Source organism: Photinus pyralis, unplaced genomic scaffold, assembly GCF_008802855.1.
Source record: "Photinus pyralis isolate 1611_PpyrPB1 unplaced genomic scaffold, Ppyr1.3 Ppyr1.4_LG1, whole genome shotgun sequence".
NCBI classification, from domain to species: Eukaryota; Metazoa; Arthropoda; class Insecta; order Coleoptera; family Lampyridae; genus Photinus; species Photinus pyralis.
Genome location: NW_022170249.1, coordinates 67,022,469 through 67,042,771, shown reverse-complemented (window position 1 = coordinate 67,042,771; position 20,303 = coordinate 67,022,469). Strand labels below are relative to the sequence as shown.

The following is a 20,303-nucleotide window of genomic DNA, read 5'->3' as shown; positions in this document are numbered from 1 at the left end:
CTTGCGAGGTAACTTACGTGTACCTGAGTATGTACCAGTATGCTGGAAGTTACCTATTACATCACCGTTAATGACGTAATTGGTTGTATGGAAGTAAGATCACCTGAAAATCGAAAGTTAGGCATAACATAACCTTGTTTTGTTTCTGTGTTTTTGTTGTAATTTTTACTTGTACCTATGTCGATATTAAGTAATAATAGTATGTGGATGAATGCATTATTAGAAGAGTTTTGTATAGATGATACTTTGACCACAAGTGTGCACATAGTAATGCATTTTCTATTAAAAGCCGTTCCTGAGTGGACCAAATTTATTGTATTGCAAAAGCAAAGGAAATGCCATTTTCGTATGCCACTTTGTTATGAGGAATGGATAACAAACTATCTTGATACCGATTTTTTTATTCATTTTCGAATGATAAAGTCAACATATTTCAAATTGACCACTGCAATTGGAAAAGAATTAACAGTAAAAAAATACAGAGGAGGGTTTGAAATAATACCTCTAGAGAAAGAAATCCTAATCACTCTCTGGTACCTTGCCAAAGGAGAAACGTTAGTGTCGATCAGTGATAGATTTAATGTTAGCGTGTCAAAAGCTTTCTATATTACCATGAAAATTATTAAAGTTATCTGCTCTCTTATGCCTATTTATATTAAGTGGCCTAATGCGGAAGATTGCGAACAAATTGCAAATGATTTTCAACAGCGTTGTAATTATCCAGGTAAGGACATTTTTAAACCGCACAGCAATCAGCGTAATATGTTGTTCCTAGATGTGATTGGTGCTATTGACGGTTGCCACATAACTTGTAAAATACCCAAGGAGCAGCATGACAGTTATCAGGATCGCAAGTTTTGCCATTCCATTACCCTTCAAGGAGTGTGTATTTCCTCCAGATTATTTACTAATATTTCTGTTGGTTATCCAGGATCTGTGCATGATGCACGAGTAAGATAGTTTATGCAAACCTACAATCATGCTGTTAATAGTTTTGTAGATACTTAGAGAATCGGACTTGGGAAAAATCTGTGAAACTAACTGTTTCAATCTGTTTTACGGTAGATACCACTTGGTGGGAGATTCCGCATATCCATTAAGGTCATGGTTAATAACTCCGTATAGGTAGACACAAATACAAATAATTGCACATAGGTATTTATTGTTGTGGTTTAGGAACACTGGAATTATGCCGCTGCAACGGAAACACAACTACGCACATAGTGTGACACGGGTTGTAATCGAAAATACTTTCGGCATGTTGAAAGGCCGTTGGAGGATTTTAAATTTTGTTAATGTATATACCATTGAAAAGGCTATTGATATTATAACCGCATGTTGTATACTGCATAATTTTTGCTTGTTAACTTGTGATATATATGAAGTAGATGTCACATCAAGTGAACATGATAGTTGTGATACTTATATTGGCCGTAGAGATCGTGAAGGGACTAGAAAACGCGATTTGATATCACAAACTCTTTAATTCCTTTGTAAAAAAATTATAAATACTGATTTTGCTTGAATAGATATACATATAAAAATATAAACAATTTTTTAATCATCATCATCGCTATCACTAGAATGTCTTCTTCTTTTTCTTGTAGTTTTTTTAACCATTGATTCAAATAACGAAACTATTGTGGCTTTATGGGCATTTTGCTGCTCTAACAATTTATTCTGTGTAGTCATGAGGTTTTCTAATACCTTAAATTGGGAAGTTTGCATATCAATGTTTTCCTTATGCATCGTCTGTTTTAGCGGTGTGATAAAATTAAGCGGGTGCAAAAAAGCGGCAGCATTGAGCAAGCACTCACCTTTGTTTTAATGGATCCCAGCAATGCATTGGCGTCTCGGTAGCGGTAGTTGGTCTGTGGTAGCAAAGATGCGATAGGAGCAGCACATAAACTTTCTTTCAAACGTCAAAACATAATAATAATGTCCCACTATTATATGTCGACCGAACGACGCAAGCCCCCTCCCTGGCCGCGAGTATCAAGCTCAACGTGTTCACACAACATTCAAACTAAATACTTAATATTCAAACAAATTGAAATAAATTCCCTTGCTGTTTCTAATAATTAAACAAAAATAAATAAAAATATTGTTTGGCATAACAACAAAAATTAAATATATTGGGAAGACCAAACATCGTCAATAATGTTTGTATGACATCTGCTTTGGGCGGTTTTACCGATTTACGTATATTTTGGAAATGAGAATCTCGGTGTGGTGTATGGGATCTTGATAATGGGGTAGAGGATTCGAGTAGATGGGAAGATGATGTGGGTGTCTGTGATCGGGAGGAAGATGACGTGGGGGTGAGTGGTTGCTGGGAAGTTGTTGCACATGGCTGTGGTTGAGGAGAAGACAATGGCGCTGATGTGGATAGCCCTGGTTGATGGATTACATTTAATTCATCTTGAGTATCTGCTAATTGCAGTGAATCCTTAATATGCCCTAATGTTATTTTGTGTTTATCACCCAAAATGTTATGTAATAGGTCATAATGAGGTGGTGGTTCCCGTGCTTCACCTCCTGTTGTTTTTACATGTTTTATAAAATTTATGTACATTTTGGTCAAATTCTGAAATTATTGATAGCATTTTTTCCCTCCTTCTTTAGGATTTAGGGGAAATCCAGCACTACCTAGAAGCTCTGCAATTTTCCCCCATATAGACATTTTTACAGTTTTTTTGTCCGCAAATAAAGTTTGAAATTTTGCAGAGTTCCTTAGTTCCAACATGTATTCTGTAGCACGCCTATCAAGGTCGGTCGGTTTCCCTCTACTGCTCCAGATTTCTTGGTCGGTTTCAGCAGCTGCGACTGCGGTTTCAATAGTTTCAGGAGTTTCATCTGTAAACATTATGGTATAATTGAATTCATTCCGATAGCTTTAATATACTAAAAACTATAATTATTTTGCCTTAAGGGTCCCATATACGATACGATTGATCTGTAGAAACAGTGACATATCCTTTTAGATTGATCGTAACAACGGTTCACTCCTTATATGGAGTTTTGTAAGTATATTATAATGCTTATCGTAATGGATAAACGTCTACATACCAGAAATTCGAGAGATATCTATGTCGGCAATTGAAGTGCCTTTGCATACACCGAATTGTTCTAAAAATCCTTCCTCTATTGCCCTTGATATGTACTCTAGCACAAAATTGGCATCTACAAACAAAATGTGTTTATTTCTGTTATGTGTGGTTTTAGTATTATACGAACACATGCCTTTTGAGGTTCACTGATATAAGCAATTAACCTACCTGTTTTTAGTGCTGTTGCAACCACCCCACTATCCGAAAATGTTACAATTTCATTGTTAATTAAGAACTTCACCTCCACTAAAGTATCATCATCTTCTAGACTATTATCCATTATACCTATAAGTAATCTAGAATATAAAGTAACTATCAACCAAGAACTAATGTAAACTCACTACTCACATGTAAACATAAATAAAAGAACCAACCTCACAAATTGAGGTTAGAAAGTTAACTTTACTATTGCTTACTCCAGGTTGAAGGTAGGTAAGGGCATGTTACTTGGTTAGTGGTTACTCTAGCATACTACAGTATGACGTGACGTCATTAGTTACTCGCCAGAAATTGAAAGCGGTCTTACTGAAGGTTACTTTTCTCGCCAGAAATCGCCTTATGTATCTAAACAGGTATACCCAAAGCAGATTCTTTCGTGGACGCTTTTTTAAAATTATATAGTATGCAGCAATGGCAAGAAGTTCCGCTTTTACTCAGGTAATTGTGTAGGGCACAAATAGCCAGAACAACGTAGTTTATGCGTTGTGGGTCCGTGATATGTATAGCCGTATGCAAAATGCGGAAACGTGCAGCTAACAAGCCGAAAGCGTTCTCAGACACATTTCGCGCCCTGGATAATCTATAATTGTAAATTCGCTTTTCATATGAAAGATCTCTTTGTGGGAACGGTTTCAAAAAATTTTCATGTAACGCAAACGCCTCATCGCCTAGAAAAACAAAATTAAGCTTTCCCTTTGTTTCATCTTGATCCGGCAAATTTAGTTGTCCTGCATTAAATAACATGTATGTAATACATAAGTAATGTTTTAATATTGCTTTGTAACAAATTTCTTTTAGCTTCTATTAGTTTCCTATGAAATTCAGTATATTCCAGAACACCAACATCTGAAATTCTCCCATTTTTTTCCAACATTTACGTAAATGAATTGGTAATCTGAGTTTACTAGAGCCATTAAAGCAATACTATAAAAATTCTTATAATTATAATATTTGGCCCCTGTGTGAGGAGGAGGTACAATCCGTATATGCTTTCCATCGAAAGCTCCCCCGCAGTTTATAAATTGCCATTTACTTTCAAATCCTTGCGCAATGTTACACCATTCTTGTTTTGTTGTGGGAAACTGTAAAAAATAATACGATTACCTTACCTTACAGGAATCAGCCCGATCTTCCACCACTAATGCAACATTACAAGCAAACTTAAGACAGCCAAGACCATGCGCACCCAAGCAAACCGGGAAGGCAAGTGCTAAGAAAAGGCATACTGACTTCATGGATTATTGCATGAAACAGTTAGAATCCAGTAATGATGTAGATGAATACGATGCGTAGGGATTGCGTGGGGAAAGAAATTAAAGAGAATGGATCCCACACAAGCAATTTACGCAGAAAGTTTAATAAATAAAATAATAATGGATGGAATGTTGAAAAAGTTGACGGAAACAACAAACATTTACGATGAAAGCAGATCATCTACATCGACACCATTTCCCGAGTTTTCACCTTACACTGTATCATCAGACAACTCCTCTCCACAGTTAACAGTATCGAATCTACATCTACACGATTTCCGCAATTTTCACCCTTCACTACTGTGTCATCAGAGAACTCTGCTCAACACTGTACATTATCTAATGTCGAAGAGACGGACCCATGCACAAGAACCTATTACCAGAACGTTGTAAGCTTTTTGAAATAATTCATATAGATACTATGTATTTAAGCATTTTATTAAGTTCAGAAATATTATATCTTTCATAAACTTACCTTAAGATGTGTTTTTTTGAGAACTTGCCATATAGCTTTGCAAGTTTCGGGATGATTTGACAAAATGATGATGGCGAAATTCCAGTTGTAAATTTTAAGTCTTCAAACGAACGACCTGTAGCTAAATAGCGCAAAGTTACTGTGAGCCTTTCTTCAGCACTTATACTTTTGCGCATAATTGTGTTCTCTTTCGATATTATAGGTGAAACTAACTCTAACAAGGCACCAAAGGTTGCCGAATCCATACGCAAGTAATTCTTGAAATCGTCAGGATAATTTTCGCGCAATTCTTTAATTAGCGGCATATTACCATGTATATTCCGATCTGCTATCCATTTTTTGACCCAAATTTTTTTTTATTTCCTGGATGCGACAAATACGCCACTGCCATGCAGAGCGCCACTTTCAATTTACGTTCTCTGTTACGTCTATACATCTTCTGTAGATCAAAAAAACGGGTCCGTTAACTTGGCCCCCCACTGAGAGATTTCATAGTCGTATTATTTTGAAATGAATGCGCTCGTTATGCGCTCATATGCGCCACCGATGATAACTCTTGCGCCATTATCGTTTTTTAGAAATCCGAAAAAACATTGGGGGGGGGGCAAGTGAACTGTTAAAGTACGTTATTTGTCCCTTGTAACTAGGTCACCTGATACATTTGGTTATGCGCTCAATTGCGCCACTTGAATTAAAGCTAGCGCCATTACGGTTAAGCCGTGACAAATTTTCAAAGAGTGGGGGGGCCAACTTAACGTTTTTAAAAAGTTACTTTTTTTTAACATCTTTTCATACGAAATTGTACTCTCAGGTATGCGCTGAAATGCGCCGTAAAAAGATATCTTTGCTCCATTATTGTTTTTTGGATATCCTTAAATATATTTGGGGGGGAGGGGCCAAGTGAACGGAATCCCCCATAACGCATTTTGCTACCGGTATTTGTGCCACATCTGGTTATGAGCTCAATTGCGCCACTTGAATTAAAGCTAGCGCCATTACGGTTAAGGCATAAAAATTCTTTAAAAAGTGGAGGGTCTAACTTAGGGTTTTCAAAAGTTATTTCCGGAAGTGCGTCCATTTTGAAAATATTTTACATCGATTCGGCCTTCGGAGTAACTCCTAAATACACATTTTTAAAAACCTACCTATTTTACTTTCCCAGAATCGTTTAACTAAAGCTCCCAAAAAAACACCCTGTATAGTGTTTCTGAAACACTATAATGGCGCCAAGATTTTTGTTTACGGCGCATTTTAGCGCATGATGAAAGGTACGATGTAGTAGAAAAAACATGTTAAAAAACGTAACTTTTGAAAACGTTAAGTTAGCCCCCCCCCCACTTTTTAAAAATTTTTTATGGCTTAACCGTAATGGCGCTAGCTTTAATTCAAGTGGCGCAATTGAGCTCATAACCAGATGTATCAAGTGACACAAATACCGGTAGCAAAATGCGTTATGAGGGATTCCGTTCACTTGCCCCCCCCCCCCAAATATATTTAAGGATAACCAAAAAACAATAATGGCGCAAAGATATCTTTTTACGGCGCATTTCAGCGCATACCTGAGCGTACAATTTCGTATGAAAAGATGTTAAAAAAAAGTAACTTTTAAAAACGTTAAGTTGCCCCCCCCCCCACTTTTTGAAAATTTGTCACGGCTTAACCGTAATGGCGTTAGCTTTAATTCAAGTGGCGCAATTGAGCGCATAACCAAATGTATCAGGTGACCTAGTTACAAGGGACAAAATACGTACTGGGGGGGGGCTACGTTCACTTGGCCCCCCACAAATGTTTTTTCGGATTTCTAAAAAACGATAATGGCGCAAGAGTTATTATCGGTGGCGCATATGAGCGCATTCATTTCAAAATAATACGACTATGAAATCTCTCAGTGGGGGGGCCAAGTTAACGGACCCCAAAAAAACACTAAAACGACTAAAACCGTTTAGAAAGATTTTAGACATTCTGAAACTCCACCCGACGTGTTAATCCCGCGTGAAAGTTGACGTTTTTCGATTTACACTAACAGGTTTATCCCTTCACGTTCCGGAATGCGGGAAAGCATGTCCAACTGGAACGTTTAAATTTTAAGCTATAAACTCTTGGAACGCTACACTCTTGGAGGCGCCATTCTCGCATGAGAGTGCGCTCGTGTAAAGGTACCTATTGGAAGGCAACACCACCCACTTACCCCGTCAATCTTTACATATATTTTTGTGGTTTTAGCGCTACGATATGGTTCGAAATTACATTAGAAAAACCGCAAAAGGGGTGGACAGCGGATCGTATAGCAAAAGAGTGCTGGACGACGCTGTAAATGACGTAAAAAATGGAAACATGACGATCTATCCACTTTACGTCACCACGTCCGTGGTACCAGGGGCAAAGGAGTGACAGCTAAGAATGGTAAGGGTGGAGGAGGAGTAAGCGCTTTAAGTTCCGAAATTGAAGCCGAACTTACAAAAATTTTAAATCAAATGCAAACATGGGGCCACGGGTTGTCCAGAGAAGAAGTTTTAGACCTTGTGCAGGTTTACGTTAAACAAAATAAATTAAAAACGAAATTCAAAGACGACCGTCCTGGTGAGGAGTGGTTTATAAATTATTGTAAGAGGAACAAATTATCATTAAAGAAACCCCAGGGCGTAGAGGCAGCAAGAAAGAAGCAAGAAAATCCCTGGACAATATTTAAGTTCTTTGATTTACTCGAAAAAACGTTAAAGATCTAAATTTGGCGAGAAAACCTCACTTACTATTTAATTGCGATGAAACTTCGTTTTCAAGTGATCCATCCAAAACAAAGATTCTGGGGGATGTAGGCTCAAAGTGCTCTAGAACTATCTCTTTTTGTGGGCGAGAAAATACCACTGTCTTAGTGTGTTGTTCGGCATCTGGGAACAAATTGCCTTTATTATCTATATTCAAAGGGAAGAACGTTTTAGAATCGATGATACCCGATGAAGCAGATCCCATGGATAAAACCGCTTTTGCAGCTTCAGATAGAGGATGGATGACGGCAGCTATTTTTTCAAAGTGGTTTAGCAAGTGCTTTATCCCTAACATTCCACAAGAACGTCCTGCTCTTCTTATAGTTGATGGTCATGTCTCACATATCACTTGTGAAGTAATTAGGAAGGCAATAGATAACAACATCACCATTTTAAAATTGCCCCCACATTCCACACACATACTACAGCCCTTGGATGTAGGTGTTTTTAAGGGGATGAAAAGCAGTTGGGACAAGGCACTACTGGCAGCGAATGAATCCCAGAAGAAAATTTTCAAAGAGTGAATTTGTTGACATTCTTAATAAGGAATATAAAGGAATGCCAATTAGTAACATTGTAAATGCTTTCCGAGCAACGGGGATTTACAATCCTCAAACAGGGTATCCTGATAGGCACCAGATTCCAGAAACTATTTTTTTGAAATCTGATCTTACCAAATACAATAACGAAGTTAAAGATAATGGTAATGGTGCTAATACCCCCCTCTTCTACTCCCTTTCCTGGACCTTCGACCCGTATGGATGAATTATTAGTTGATGTAGATGCGACCCATAAATCTAACACTCCTCATCCTCTTCCTGGACCTTCAACCCATATTGATGAATTATCAGTTGGGACAAGGCACTACTGGCAGCGAATGAATCCCAGAAGAAAATTTTCAAAGAGTGAATTTGTTGACATTCTTAATAAGGAATATAAAGGAATGCCAATTAGTAACATTGTAAATGCTTTCCGAGCAACGGGGATTTACAATCCTCAAACAGGGTATCCTGATAGGCACCAGATTCCAGAAACTATTTTTTTGAAATCTGATCTTACCAAATACAATAACGAAGTTAAAGATAATGGTAATGGTGCTAATACCCCCCTCTTCTACTCCCTTTCCTGGACCTTCGACCCGTATGGATGAATTATTAGTTGATGTAGATGCGACCCATAAATCTAACACTCCTCATCCTCTTCCTGGACCTTCAACCCATATTGATGAATTATCAGTTGATGGTGAAGATGTAAGTCACAAATCTAATACTCCACTTCCTGGAGCTTCAACAGATGCGAATAAAATCGCAGAAAACGGAGATGTTGGCAATGAATCTATTTCTACGCATGTCATAGGGCCAACTCAAACATTTGAGGAACTCTTAACCCAGATGCTGACAAGGCACAAGAAACCTGATCCAATTCAGCAACCAAAAAGGAGACGAATATGTACAGGGGCTGAAATTATAACATCAGAAGAATTTTTTAAAAAGAAACAAGAAGATGAAAATAAGAAGTTAGCACAGATAGAAAAGAAGACCAAAACGCAAACAGCAAAAAATAATCGTACGAAATAAAGAAAGGAAAGAAATATTTCAACCTCTTCAGAGTCGTCTTGCTCTACTATACAAAAACAAATTGAAGAAAACTATATCGACGAAGACATCGATCTGGCAGATGACGATCAACCGGATGAATATGTGGACGAAGAAGCCCTACCATTGGAAAATCTGTCTGATTTATCGCAATGTGATATTTCTGTCGACATTCTAGATTTCGTTTTATGCAGCTTTATTTACGATCGAGACACAAAGAAAGAAACAAGGAAGCTATTTGTATGTCAACTGGTGAAATTACTAAATAGTGATTGCTACGAAGTGTCCTGTATGAGGCATAAGAAGGAGTATTTCGTCTTTCCAGATGTTGCGGATACTCACATAATGCCCCAATGCCAAATCTTGCGGAAACTCCCGAAGCCGCACATAAGGAGAGGGAAATATTTATTCACAAGCCTGCAAAATGAATTAAATATTTGTTAAATATTTATAAGGCACACAATGTTTTAAGTTTTTTTAACTTTTTAGAGAGATATTTTATTTTAACATTCCACTTTTATATTAAAAGAAAAGTTGGTTTCGTATAGCTTTTATTTCGACTCCCATAACTTCCTTGATATTTGTAATAAAAACCGTTTTTGGTAAATTAATTGAGGGCCCTTTAAAGTGCATCCCAGTTGCCTCACAGAATGTTTAATCCATTTCTTATGGTACTACCGTACATTCCACTTGCCCCGTTTGTTGGGGTAACTGGGCGCAATGATTACAAAGAAAAATTTGTAATGTATGCTCCTGTGCGCCAATTCTTAAGTTTTTTGGCGACTAATACTATGAATAGATGAGGTTCGCTATGTGCACACACAAAAGTCTCCGAAGATGTTTACATACTGAGTAAGAGTAGGCTCTTTGAAAAATGTTGTAAATTTACCTTCCAGTTAACCAACTTCACCTTACAGAAAAGGGTCTTAATATTGTGCAGAATCACCTTCAGGCGAAAAATCGGACAAATATGACCCAGCCGATGAACTGCTGGGGCCTAAGGGGGTTAAGTTATTATCTGTGTAGTTTGGATAACTACATGCATGTCCGTATTGAAATCTAGGATTCCTATACTGAATTGTACTGTACGTACCAGTATTAACTGTTTTGTTGTTTTTGAATCGTTGCAATATGTGCAAAATTTCTATACGGAATTGTATTTTCTCATCATTTGTGAGGAGCTTTACCGATGGAATGAGTGACGTAAAAAAAGCTCATCTTCGTCTGGTTCCTTTCTATCATTTTCTTTTTGTTTCTTCAAAGTAGAATCAATAAATTGAGAAACTTTTTCTTCAATATTTCGCTTCTACCTTTTTCTAGAGGGTGTTTGTGACTCTGACGTGACATTGCGTTTTGAAGAAGTGTCCTCCGCAGGTTCAGCATTTTCAATTGCGTTTAGCGTTACATTCTCACAGTCATCATCGTCACTAGAATTACCATTAGCGTCATCATCTTCTATTGTATCAACCGTACTTTCTGTTGGTCGCATTTCACGATTTTTCTGCAAAAACCGAAGCTGTTCTTCGTAAACATAATGCGGTACTCTCTTTCTCGCGGTATCTGATTTTTTCAACACCGTCTGTTTTTTTTAAATTTCGTATGAAGCTGTCTCTTATAGATTTCCATTTGGCCGTAACATTTAGTACTGGAACAAAACGCATATTAATGGAAATGTCTTCATAACTTAAACATAAACAAATAATAATAATCAAATGAGAATTCCTAAATTGTAAAAGTTGACAATATTTTTTTCTTCTAGATATCTGGCAAGTGACTGTAGTATGAAAGAATTACATTATGGTTACAGAGTTGGTCGATCAACTGTAGGTGGAATCATACAATTAGTTTGTCAACAAATCTGGGTGTTAATGAAGAATGAATGCATTCCCAAACCTAATGCAGCAACGTGGAAGCAAATTGCAGATGGTTTTAAACGGAAAGCTAACTTCCCCCACTGCATGGGGGCAGTCGATGGAAAGTACATACTTATATATTTTAATTATAAAACCTACTTTTCCATTAACTTAATGGCAGTAGCTGATGCTAATTACCGATTTATATATGTTGATGTTGGCTCATATGGTAGACTCCACAATTTTCGAAAAATGCTCATTATGGCAAGGCATAGAAAATAATACCCTTGACATACCGCCTTCAGAAAAGATTCTTGGAATTGATATAGCTATGCTGTATGCATTTATAGGTGACGATGCCTTCGCGTTATCAAAACATCTGTTAAAACCATATGCAGGCAAATATTTGACTGTAAATAAAAGAATATTTAACTCTCTAGAGCTAGACGTTTTGTCGAATGTACGTTCGGAATCTTGAACAATAAATGGCGTATCCTTCATAGAGCAGTCGATGTTAATATAGATTTTGCTACTGATATCGTAAAATGCTGCTGTGTACTTCATAATTTTGTACGTGAACGTGATGGTTTTGAGTTTGAGGACACTTTAACCATTCAAAGCTTGGTAGATAATTTAAGTCAAGATAACAGCAGGGGCGTCAATAGATCTGTTAATATTTATAGAGAATTACTTACTACATATTTTGTTAGTGATCGTGGTCCATGACAAAATGAAAAAATATAACCAATAGGATATGTAATGCAGTAAACATTAAAAAATAAATATTTACCAAGAACTTTTTGTTCTGCCTCTTGTTTTGTTTTGAAATCTTCACCATAAACAGCTTCCGCAAGTTGAATCCAGGCATTATTTTTCATATTCCGGTCTTTATATTCTTCATCTTCCGGTCTTTATATTCTTCATCGGGAATGTCCCAAAGCACTGGTCGTTTCTGAACCTCGGCAATAAGAAGATCGATATCCATACAACAAATCTTAATATTATTTTTTACTACCCACACAAAAATATTAATTATTATTCTTACATCACCCCAAAACAACGCGCCAAGACTACAGGGAGTATAGCAATATTGTAAAATCAGCAAATAATCGCATGCGCCTTTAAGAAACGCGCGGGTAATTCACCACTGTGTGACACTGTGCATTAAGTCAAATGCTGCGCCACAACGCTTCAAACGGACGTTGCAGAAGGGAACGAGCGTTGACTCCTAGAACGGGCGTGGTACAATTTTACGGAACTTTATTAATTATTTTCGAGGTGTTTGCAACGGAATTTCAATCTGCCCTTTTACATGTGTTGTAGGGCGACTTTGTACTTTATGAAAACAAAATTGGCAGACGTAAAACTATGACTTGAAAATATTTATTAAAAAAATCATTATTATTAATTCTGCCACCATGTTAACAACAACCTACGTGTCTGCCTGTTTAAAGCAACAATTTAATAGAACAGTCGAGCAAATCTGAGTTGGAATAGACCATATAACGATGACTTGAAAAATCGCGATTTTCACCTGAGCCAGGTGCTTGAACACAACGGCTTTGGGCTGGCAGACTCACGGGTTACTTGAGACGAACCCCATAGCTCAGCGAATTTTGAGCCATATAAGAGACGCTTAGTGAAATATGTCGCCAGCTCTCCGTCTAGAACAGAACGCATGTATAAACAGGCACCATATGCGGTCTTGCTGCTATCCGAGAATGCATGAATTTCTATTCGCTTGGAAAGGGTTGAGATGGCTTGTCTAGGGATGCGCAAATCATTTAATTCAGACAAATTCTGACAAAATTGTTTCCATTGAGATTCTAGCTCGGGTGGTAAGGGTTGACCCCAGTTGGAATCGAGAAGCCATAATTGTTGCATGAAAATTCTAGCTGTCACTGTGCATGGGTTGAGCAAACCTAGCGGATCAAAAATCATTGAAATGTAGGACAGTACAGTGCGCTTTGTAATTGCTGTATGGACGCTTTCAAAGTTTAATATTTCGAAAAACAATTGGTCAGAATAGCTATTGTATAGCAGGCCTAAGGTTTTCGTGTTTTTATTAGGACCAAATTCGAGAATGTTGTTAGAAATTTCAGCTGATTGAACAGCGTCTAAAACATTTGGGTGATTGGAATTCCACTTGCGTAATGTGAAACCACCTGTCTGCAAAATTCTAGTAATGTTCGAGCAAATATATTTGGCCTTTTCGAGACTTTCACAGCTAGTGAGTAAGTCATCGCAATACATATCTTGACGAATTACTTTAGAGATCTCAGGATGCTTGGCTTCGTGTTGATTGGCTAGTTCAAACAAGCATCTGATAGCGAGGAAACTAGAGGCTTTTTCTCCATAAGTGACTGTGCAAAGTTCGTAGGTTTCTAGAGGCAAAGATGGATCGGGTCTCCAGAATATTCTTTGGAGAGAGCGTTGTTCCTTTTCTATAAGAACGGAGCGGTACATTTTTGCGCAATCGCTTGTTAGTATGTACTTGAATCGTCTTAACCTCAACAATATCGAGAAAAGATCATCTTGCAATACAGGACCGTTGGGTTGAATGTCATTAAACGAAATACCATTGGAGGTTGGGCAACTCGAATTGAAAACTACACGAAGTTTCGTTGTGATGCTTTGTTCTTTATAAACGCCATGATGTGGAATGAAGTATTCATATTTGGCATGATCTGGGGTTATCACCTTAGTCATGTGACCTAAAGTTTCATATTCTGCCATGAACTCGACATACATGGATTTTAGTTAGAGTGCCTCTTGTCGCACTTTCTACAACTTGCAGATCTGCATTGAGAAACAAAATGGCCACTGCGTAAACAGTTAATACAAAGGTTTAGATCCTTTGCCTTACACAATCGTGCGCTTGATGATAGATCTACAAAAGTTTTGCAATGAAATATTTTGTGGTCAGCCTTACAAACGGGACAGCTTTCTCGTGGCTGATGGTTCGGTTTGCATGAGACGTAGGCATGAGAAAAATTGTTATTGTTTGATTTAGTGTGCCTAGTCTTGGAAGGCACAGCTATTGTTTTGAGTAGATCCAGAACTACTTTAGATCCCAATGGAAGCTTATCCTGAAGAGTATGTGTAGTCTCCGTTGTCTTAGCCCCACAGTATGTATCGAAGGCGTAACAATAACCCGTTGAACTACACAAAGTCCAATTCTTATATCCAAATCGAATAGGTTTGGTTTTGATAAACTGTTTAGAAGAGTTGTGGCCATAGTATTTCACCATGCTCTCTCGTCAATAGACAACTCCTCATGAAAAAAGCCCCATTGTTGAAACCGCTGATTCATGAGATCCATGAGGGGGCGAACTTTGGCCATTTTGTCCCCTTTCTTCAAATTTGTATTGTCTGCAAGATGTATGTTTCGTTTTATGTCATGAAACCTATTCCTAGACATGCTTCTCGTTACTAAATCTATACCCAGATCTTCATCTAAACTCCAATACATCGATTCCCGTGGTACAGAATGGTATCCTGTCAGCAACAGAAATCCCAAAAAAATTTTCATATCAGATTCAGAAAACATAAATCGGTGGTCATTTTTCTGCTGTGCATACAGATTACTTTGAAACACTATATGATCAATCACGTCTTTGTCAATAAATTTTTTAAATATTTCCACCGGGCTTCTACCTTCAAGTTCAGCCTTGAGTATGGTCAAGCGATCGAGACAACCACGAGTTGTAGGCGTACTTATATCTGTTTCAGGGTCTTTAGTCCACACGGGGTTGGCTGTCTTCTTTTTTTTTTGGTAGTTGCTGATTCCTAAATACTGCAAGGGGGACATCATCTTCACTGGAATATTCGTCATCGCTTTTGTCGTAGTGCACTTCTATAGATCCTGGAACATCACGTGGGACTAATGTCTTCTTCGTCGACATCTTCTTCGTCCGTCTGCTCATCTACTTCTGGGGGAATTATTACAACGTCTATCTCGCCGTTTGTGTCCAGTGACTGAAGATCCTCTATAGCTGGACCTAGATTCTTATAACTTCTACCATAAAATAACAGGGGAGGTATTGGTACGTCATTCATATCCATTCCAAATGTGAAGTGACTCTGGAGGAAAAGTGCCTAATTACTTTTTAGAAATTTTGTGCATAGGGGGTATTCTCCCAATGTACTCAAGCGAGTACACTCAACTTTGACCGCGATTATTATTTTGAAATTAATTAACTTACCCTTGTACGTTTCTGAGGCACTACTATAATGGTTCGTGAACACAATTAAACACAAAAAACAGCACTAAGCGGACCCAAAGTAACCTAAACACAATAATGAAAAATGTCAACACACGAAAACTTAGGTTAGCGAAACGCTTGCAAGATAAAAGCCACGTGCAAAGTTAAAATTGTAGAATTTGACATAATCGCTGTTAGATATCTGTATGACAGTTCATATACATCAGGTTTGTCGTACGAATAACCAAAAAATTTCTGTACCTTACTGCCAGAGGGCTCTTAAATGAATCAAAGTTTATTGTACTCATCCGAGTACACTGGGAATTAATGGGTTAAATTTGTCGGTGCAAACGGCCATAAGCTGCGGAGCATCGCCAGCTCAACTTTTATATGGTCGACAATGACGCGAACGATTAGCGATGCTAGAAGAGAAATCGCAGCCGAAGCTATTCAACCATGCGGAGGTGAGAAAGAAATTAGAGAAGGAACAAGAACAAAACTACGATAAAAGACATCGCACCCAAGAAAGCCAAGACCTCGACGAAGGAAAACGAGTATGGATAATCGACACAAAAAGAGAAGGAATAATCAAGACCGCTGCAGAACAACCAAGATCGTATTTTGTCGAAACAGACGGAAGAACGTTGCGAAGAAATAAAAAAGATTTCCAAGTATTGCCGCAGACGAATGTGTTTGACGAAGTAGAATATCATGCAGAACAAGAACCCTCGATTTCAAATCGGCCCATTAGAAACAACCAACGACCAGCACATTTTGAAGATTATGTCTTAAACTACACACATAAAAATATTTACTTGAATTCAAAAAAATTAAATGCTTGACTCAGTTTGCATAAAGAAAATAGATATTTAGGTAGAGATCAGTTTTTCTCTTCAAACATTTTACATTGGTTCAAATAAGAGAAAGGTTTTTTTGAAATATTCTCTTATTGCAAACGTGATTATTCAACTCAAGCCTAGAACGTGGTATTTAATCAAGATATAAATGTTTTGAACTAAAAAATTATAACACATTTGTGTAAAAAATTGAGATGTCTTTTTCTGATCGTCTATATTCCTGATTCAAAGGTATGAACAGTTTTCTGCAATAAGCATACAAAAAAATTTGCCTAAAGTGACGCGTAAGTTTGCGTCAAGAAACGTAATTTAATTCAAACAAATATGTTCTTTCATCTAAAAGGAATACGCACATCGGCAGTTTTCATTTATACGGTCGTCATTTCGCTTTGCTTCCGTTCATGGTTTACAGTTGTTTGTTACTTGTTATAAAAGTGTATGTAGTTTACTTGCAATGGAAAAATTGTTTAATATTTGGGGTTTCGATAACCTCATACCCATCTTCCAAGGTAAGTACCTAAGACCTATGTTTAATTAGTGTATAGCCGATAAATGGAATGCATAATTTTATATATATGCTTATGCTTGTTAACGCGAATATGGCGTGGGTAAATGGCAGCGTGGTTTTGATTATTGTCAGTATTGTGCACTTATTGTGGTCTTATTTATTACAGATTTATTTGGATATTGAACAGATGTACCCTCCATCTCACTTTAATTTGCTAAACAAGTGGAATCAAATTTTTTGCCAAAGCTGTGGAATTAAAACAGGCTAATATCAGGGACAAAGCATCTGCAAAGCAAATTGCCCTCCTAGAAGAAAATATTGACAGTACCAAATTGCGGTTCAACTTCACCTATTACCTCATTTGCTTCCCCCGAAAGGAAGGATCTGTTTAGGACGCAAACACTGGAAGTTTTCGATACAGGAAGCTATTGACTCGGTGATCATTCATGCAAAGGTATTCTGAAAAGGTTTGAAAGTTAACAGTGACAATTAACTTTTTATTGCAGAATCCGGGCGATATATCGCGGCTGATAGAATTACAAAAGGAAAAGGCGATTTTAAAGAAACAAAGTGTGCAACCCTACATCTTAATAGAAGGGAGATCACTGTCTGAAATTAACGAAACATATATCGTTGTAGACACTTTAAGGTATCAATTCAAAAGTGTCGTTAAAGCGCTAGATATTTGCTTTAAGTCTTTTCATATATTCAACTGCAAATATCCACCACAATCGGAGCACATTTGGCTCTTAATACAAAAAAGTTTGTACAAATTTGAAACTAAATTTAACAAAGACCTACCATATATGGCAGAGATTTAGAGATTTTGTACATATATCCATTAGAATAATAGGTTTCATTTTATCTTTATTCTTTTGTGTCTTACATTCAAAAAATGAAATGCCATATAGATTTTGAGTTGCCAGAAAAATTTATATTCCATTTACATGTCCACTCTTGTTCATCTTTTGTTTGCCCTTTTTCGAATTGCCAAAGATCGTTTCACAGACGAGATGTTTTTAAAAAACACCTGTCCAACAACCATATTAAAAATGTAACAGCTAATACAAATTATATTAAGAATAGGACTGCAACCGATTTAACAATTACTGAAGTTAATGCAACAACTGATGAAGTTAATACTTCCCCAACAGCAAATGAGTGTTTATACTCTATATATACTATATATTCTGACAATCGACATCAATAAAGTTGTTTTACCACTTTTTCTAAAAAGTTTTCAAAACGGTGGCCATCTCATCCCGAATTGCCCTATGGCGCATTACTTGATGAAATCTACATGCAATTACCAGAGGGATATGATGGAGACAATAAAATCTGTCGACTACAGAAGGCTCTTTATGGCTTAAAGCAAGGGCCATTACGATGGAATAAGGATTTCACAAGTACGTTACAGATATTCGGTTTAACAGCAATAAAAACAGGACCGTGTATGTTCAAAAGTGAAAACGACGACCTTTAGGAATTTATGTAGACGTTGGTATAATTATGGGCAATGACGAATCAAAAATCAATAAATTACTGTAAGAACTACACACATTGTTTGAAATCGTTACACACGACAATGTGAATTCATTTTTAGGTATCGATATAATAACAATTGATAACAATGTTATTACTCTGTCAAAAAAAATACACCAAATCAATCCTAAAAGACTTTCAAATGAGTGAAGCGAGGCCTGCCGATACACCAATCATCAACAGTGACCGGAAGGTTTTGTACGAAAAACGTGTAACATTTTATAAACATTGATTTCAGTTGTACAGTGATTTTGTATTGTACGGTTAAAAGGTAATACAAAATTATATACCTAGGTAGTGAATCTATTCTTTTTTAATCAATTATGGCAATGAAACCAATTTCATTCCCATTGTGAAAGAATTTCGCTAGTTTAATAAAACAGTTTCGTTGGCCATATCAGAGACTGTGATTGCTGTAATTTTCTCATTCAATTCTGACAACAGTACAATTATAGGAACCAATGGAACAGTTTCACTAGACCCATTAAAAAAATTCCTTGTTGTAACTGAGGGTTAGATTGGGACAATTATGTATTGCTATAGTGTTAAGGTGAAAGTATGCGTAATGACAATGAAGCATTTAATTATTACTATGCGGGTGTATTTAGGATATTCACCTATTGGATTCACATTAGTGACACATTTTTAAATACTTTCAAATACAATGATAATTTATGCAACTTCTTTTCTTTCGGAAATTTAAATCTTGCCTCGCGATTTTATTATACAAAGCATGTGTTTAGTATATACCATGGTGTCTATTTAATTATACACCATGGTATATACATACCGGGTGGTGCACGGTAAGAAGCAACATAGAGATTTAATGTGGGAAATTAGTTTTATGCAATATCCCGCCGCTGCCCTCCTGTACATTTTACAGAGAAAACTGTAGTGTTTAATTGTATTGGTGGATCCATATTTGGGATGTTATGATTCAAATTATCGAGTTTGTCTTTCCCAAAAGTTTTTTATTTGCGGCATTTGGGCAATGTAAAGGCGTCGAGTTATTTAAAATGGCCCATAGGCACTCATATGGGTGTGACCTTTGGTCAAGTAACGGATCGTTATCTTACTTGGGCCGAACGATTCGTTCACTTTAGTTACAAGGGCCGTAAATAACGCCCAGTTCTTATTTTGAGCTGTACAATTGTCGCACCAGAAGACAAACTCACTTACATCGCGTTCCTTATTTATGACCTCAAACATTGCATCAGTCAGTGATTCCTGCTTTCCTTCCAGATAACGCTTCATGCCAAAGAACACAAAAACTGATATTTTTATCATTTTTGCTAATTGTGGCAAATGTTTGGTTAAAAACGCCTAGTCTGCTTGTAAATAGACAAGATTTACTTTGTGGTATAATAGGAAGCAACAACACTGTTTGCAGATCCATGGAAAAAATACGCTTAGAGCTATTTTCTAAAAATTGAGCAGCTTCTTCCGAGTCTTCTTTGTACTTTTCGTGTGCCTGAGAGGCTTTTAGATTTTTCTTGAATGCTTTTATCACCACTGTTGGTAACAAGAGCATTTTTCATAGAAGTGCATTCATCACAGAGATCAGATTTTGGCTGACATAGTGAAATATTCATTTCTTTTAGCATTTTTCTGTAAATTTCTACTTTGCAAAATCCCGGGTGCTGTGCAATAAAATCATTAAACAGAAATTGTATGGTTAGTTCTCTAGGTAAATATCTAGTATTGGGCGCATTTTTCCTTCTATAATGGCTTATGCACGGATTAAATGATTCAATATGTTCTCTAATCAGCTTGCGGTTTACTTTTGGTTTAGGGTTTAAACCTCTGCGTTCCCTTACAGCATTACCGCAGGGTTCGGCTTTAATGCCTGATACCAATTCTGTTATGACCGAATCTGCTCTATATCCTAATGTATTTAAAAATGTTAACTTACATACTGATA

The 20,303-nt window shown here is 37.0% G+C and overlaps 2 protein-coding genes and 1 pseudogene across 5 annotated transcripts; 1 reads left to right on the top strand and 2 right to left on the bottom strand.

Moving 5' to 3' along the window:
- The first annotated feature begins 18 nt into the window (after window positions 1-18).
- Window positions 19-1,645, top strand: LOC116158598 (protein ANTAGONIST OF LIKE HETEROCHROMATIN PROTEIN 1-like). 3 transcript variants are annotated; one of them, XR_004142773.1, is made up of 4 exons: window positions 19-724; window positions 776-951; window positions 993-1,125; window positions 1,177-1,645. XR_004142773.1 is itself a non-coding variant. In XM_031471409.1 (4 exons), the coding sequence occupies exons 1-4, from the start codon at window positions 178-180 to the stop codon at window positions 1,484-1,486; spliced, it is 1,158 nt and encodes a 385-aa protein (XP_031327269.1). In that variant the 5' UTR covers window positions 19-177; the 3' UTR covers window positions 1,487-1,645. The 3 variants fall into 3 exon arrangements, 2 of the variants coding, with proteins under 2 accessions (XP_031327269.1, XP_031327268.1); XM_031471409.1 differs by having other exon boundaries at window positions 1,001-1,125; XM_031471408.1 differs by having other exon boundaries at window positions 19-951; window positions 1,001-1,125.
- Window positions 1,646-2,203: 558 nt separating this feature from the next.
- Window positions 2,204-3,669, bottom strand: LOC116158599. 2 transcript variants are annotated; one of them, XM_031471410.1, is made up of 4 exons: window positions 3,459-3,669; window positions 3,279-3,406; window positions 3,070-3,183; window positions 2,204-2,856 (listed from the first exon to the last, which is right to left on the bottom strand). In XM_031471410.1, exons 2-4 carry the CDS (start codon window positions 3,388-3,390, stop codon window positions 2,594-2,596), a joined length of 489 nt encoding a protein of 162 aa, XP_031327270.1. In that variant the 5' UTR covers window positions 3,391-3,406; window positions 3,459-3,669; the 3' UTR covers window positions 2,204-2,593. The 2 variants fall into 2 exon arrangements, with proteins under 2 accessions (XP_031327270.1, XP_031327271.1); XM_031471411.1 differs by having other exon boundaries at window positions 3,279-3,395; window positions 3,527-3,669.
- A 5-nt stretch (window positions 3,670-3,674) lies between these two features.
- Window positions 3,675-5,362, bottom strand: LOC116166190 (annotated as a pseudogene).
- Between the last annotated feature and the right edge of the window lie 14,941 nt (window positions 5,363-20,303).

What these genes read in the sequence shown, in the direction of transcription:
- LOC116158598 (XM_031471408.1), top strand. Translation starts at nt 178, where the DNA reads ATGTCGATATTAAGTAATAATAGTATGTGGATGAATGCATTATTAGAA. An exon ending in GATCTGTGCATGATGCACGA is followed by an intron (nt 952 to 1,000) that starts GTAAGATAGTTT and finishes ATAGTTTTGTAG; the next exon opens with ATACTTAGAGAATCGGACTT. An exon ending in TGGTTAATAACTCCGTATAG is followed by an intron (nt 1,126 to 1,176) that starts GTAGACACAAAT and finishes GTTGTGGTTTAG; the next exon opens with GAACACTGGAATTATGCCGC.
- LOC116158599 (XM_031471410.1), bottom strand. Translation starts at nt 3,390, where the DNA reads ATGGATAATAGTCTAGAAGATGATGATACTTTAGTGGAGGTGAAGTTC. An exon ending in TGCAACAGCACTAAAAACAG is followed by an intron (nt 3,184 to 3,278) that starts GTAGGTTAATTG and finishes TTTTGTTTGTAG; the next exon opens with ATGCCAATTTTGTGCTAGAG. An exon ending in AGATATCTCTCGAATTTCTG is followed by an intron (nt 2,857 to 3,069) that starts GTATGTAGACGT and finishes TAATGTTTACAG; the next exon opens with ATGAAACTCCTGAAACTATT.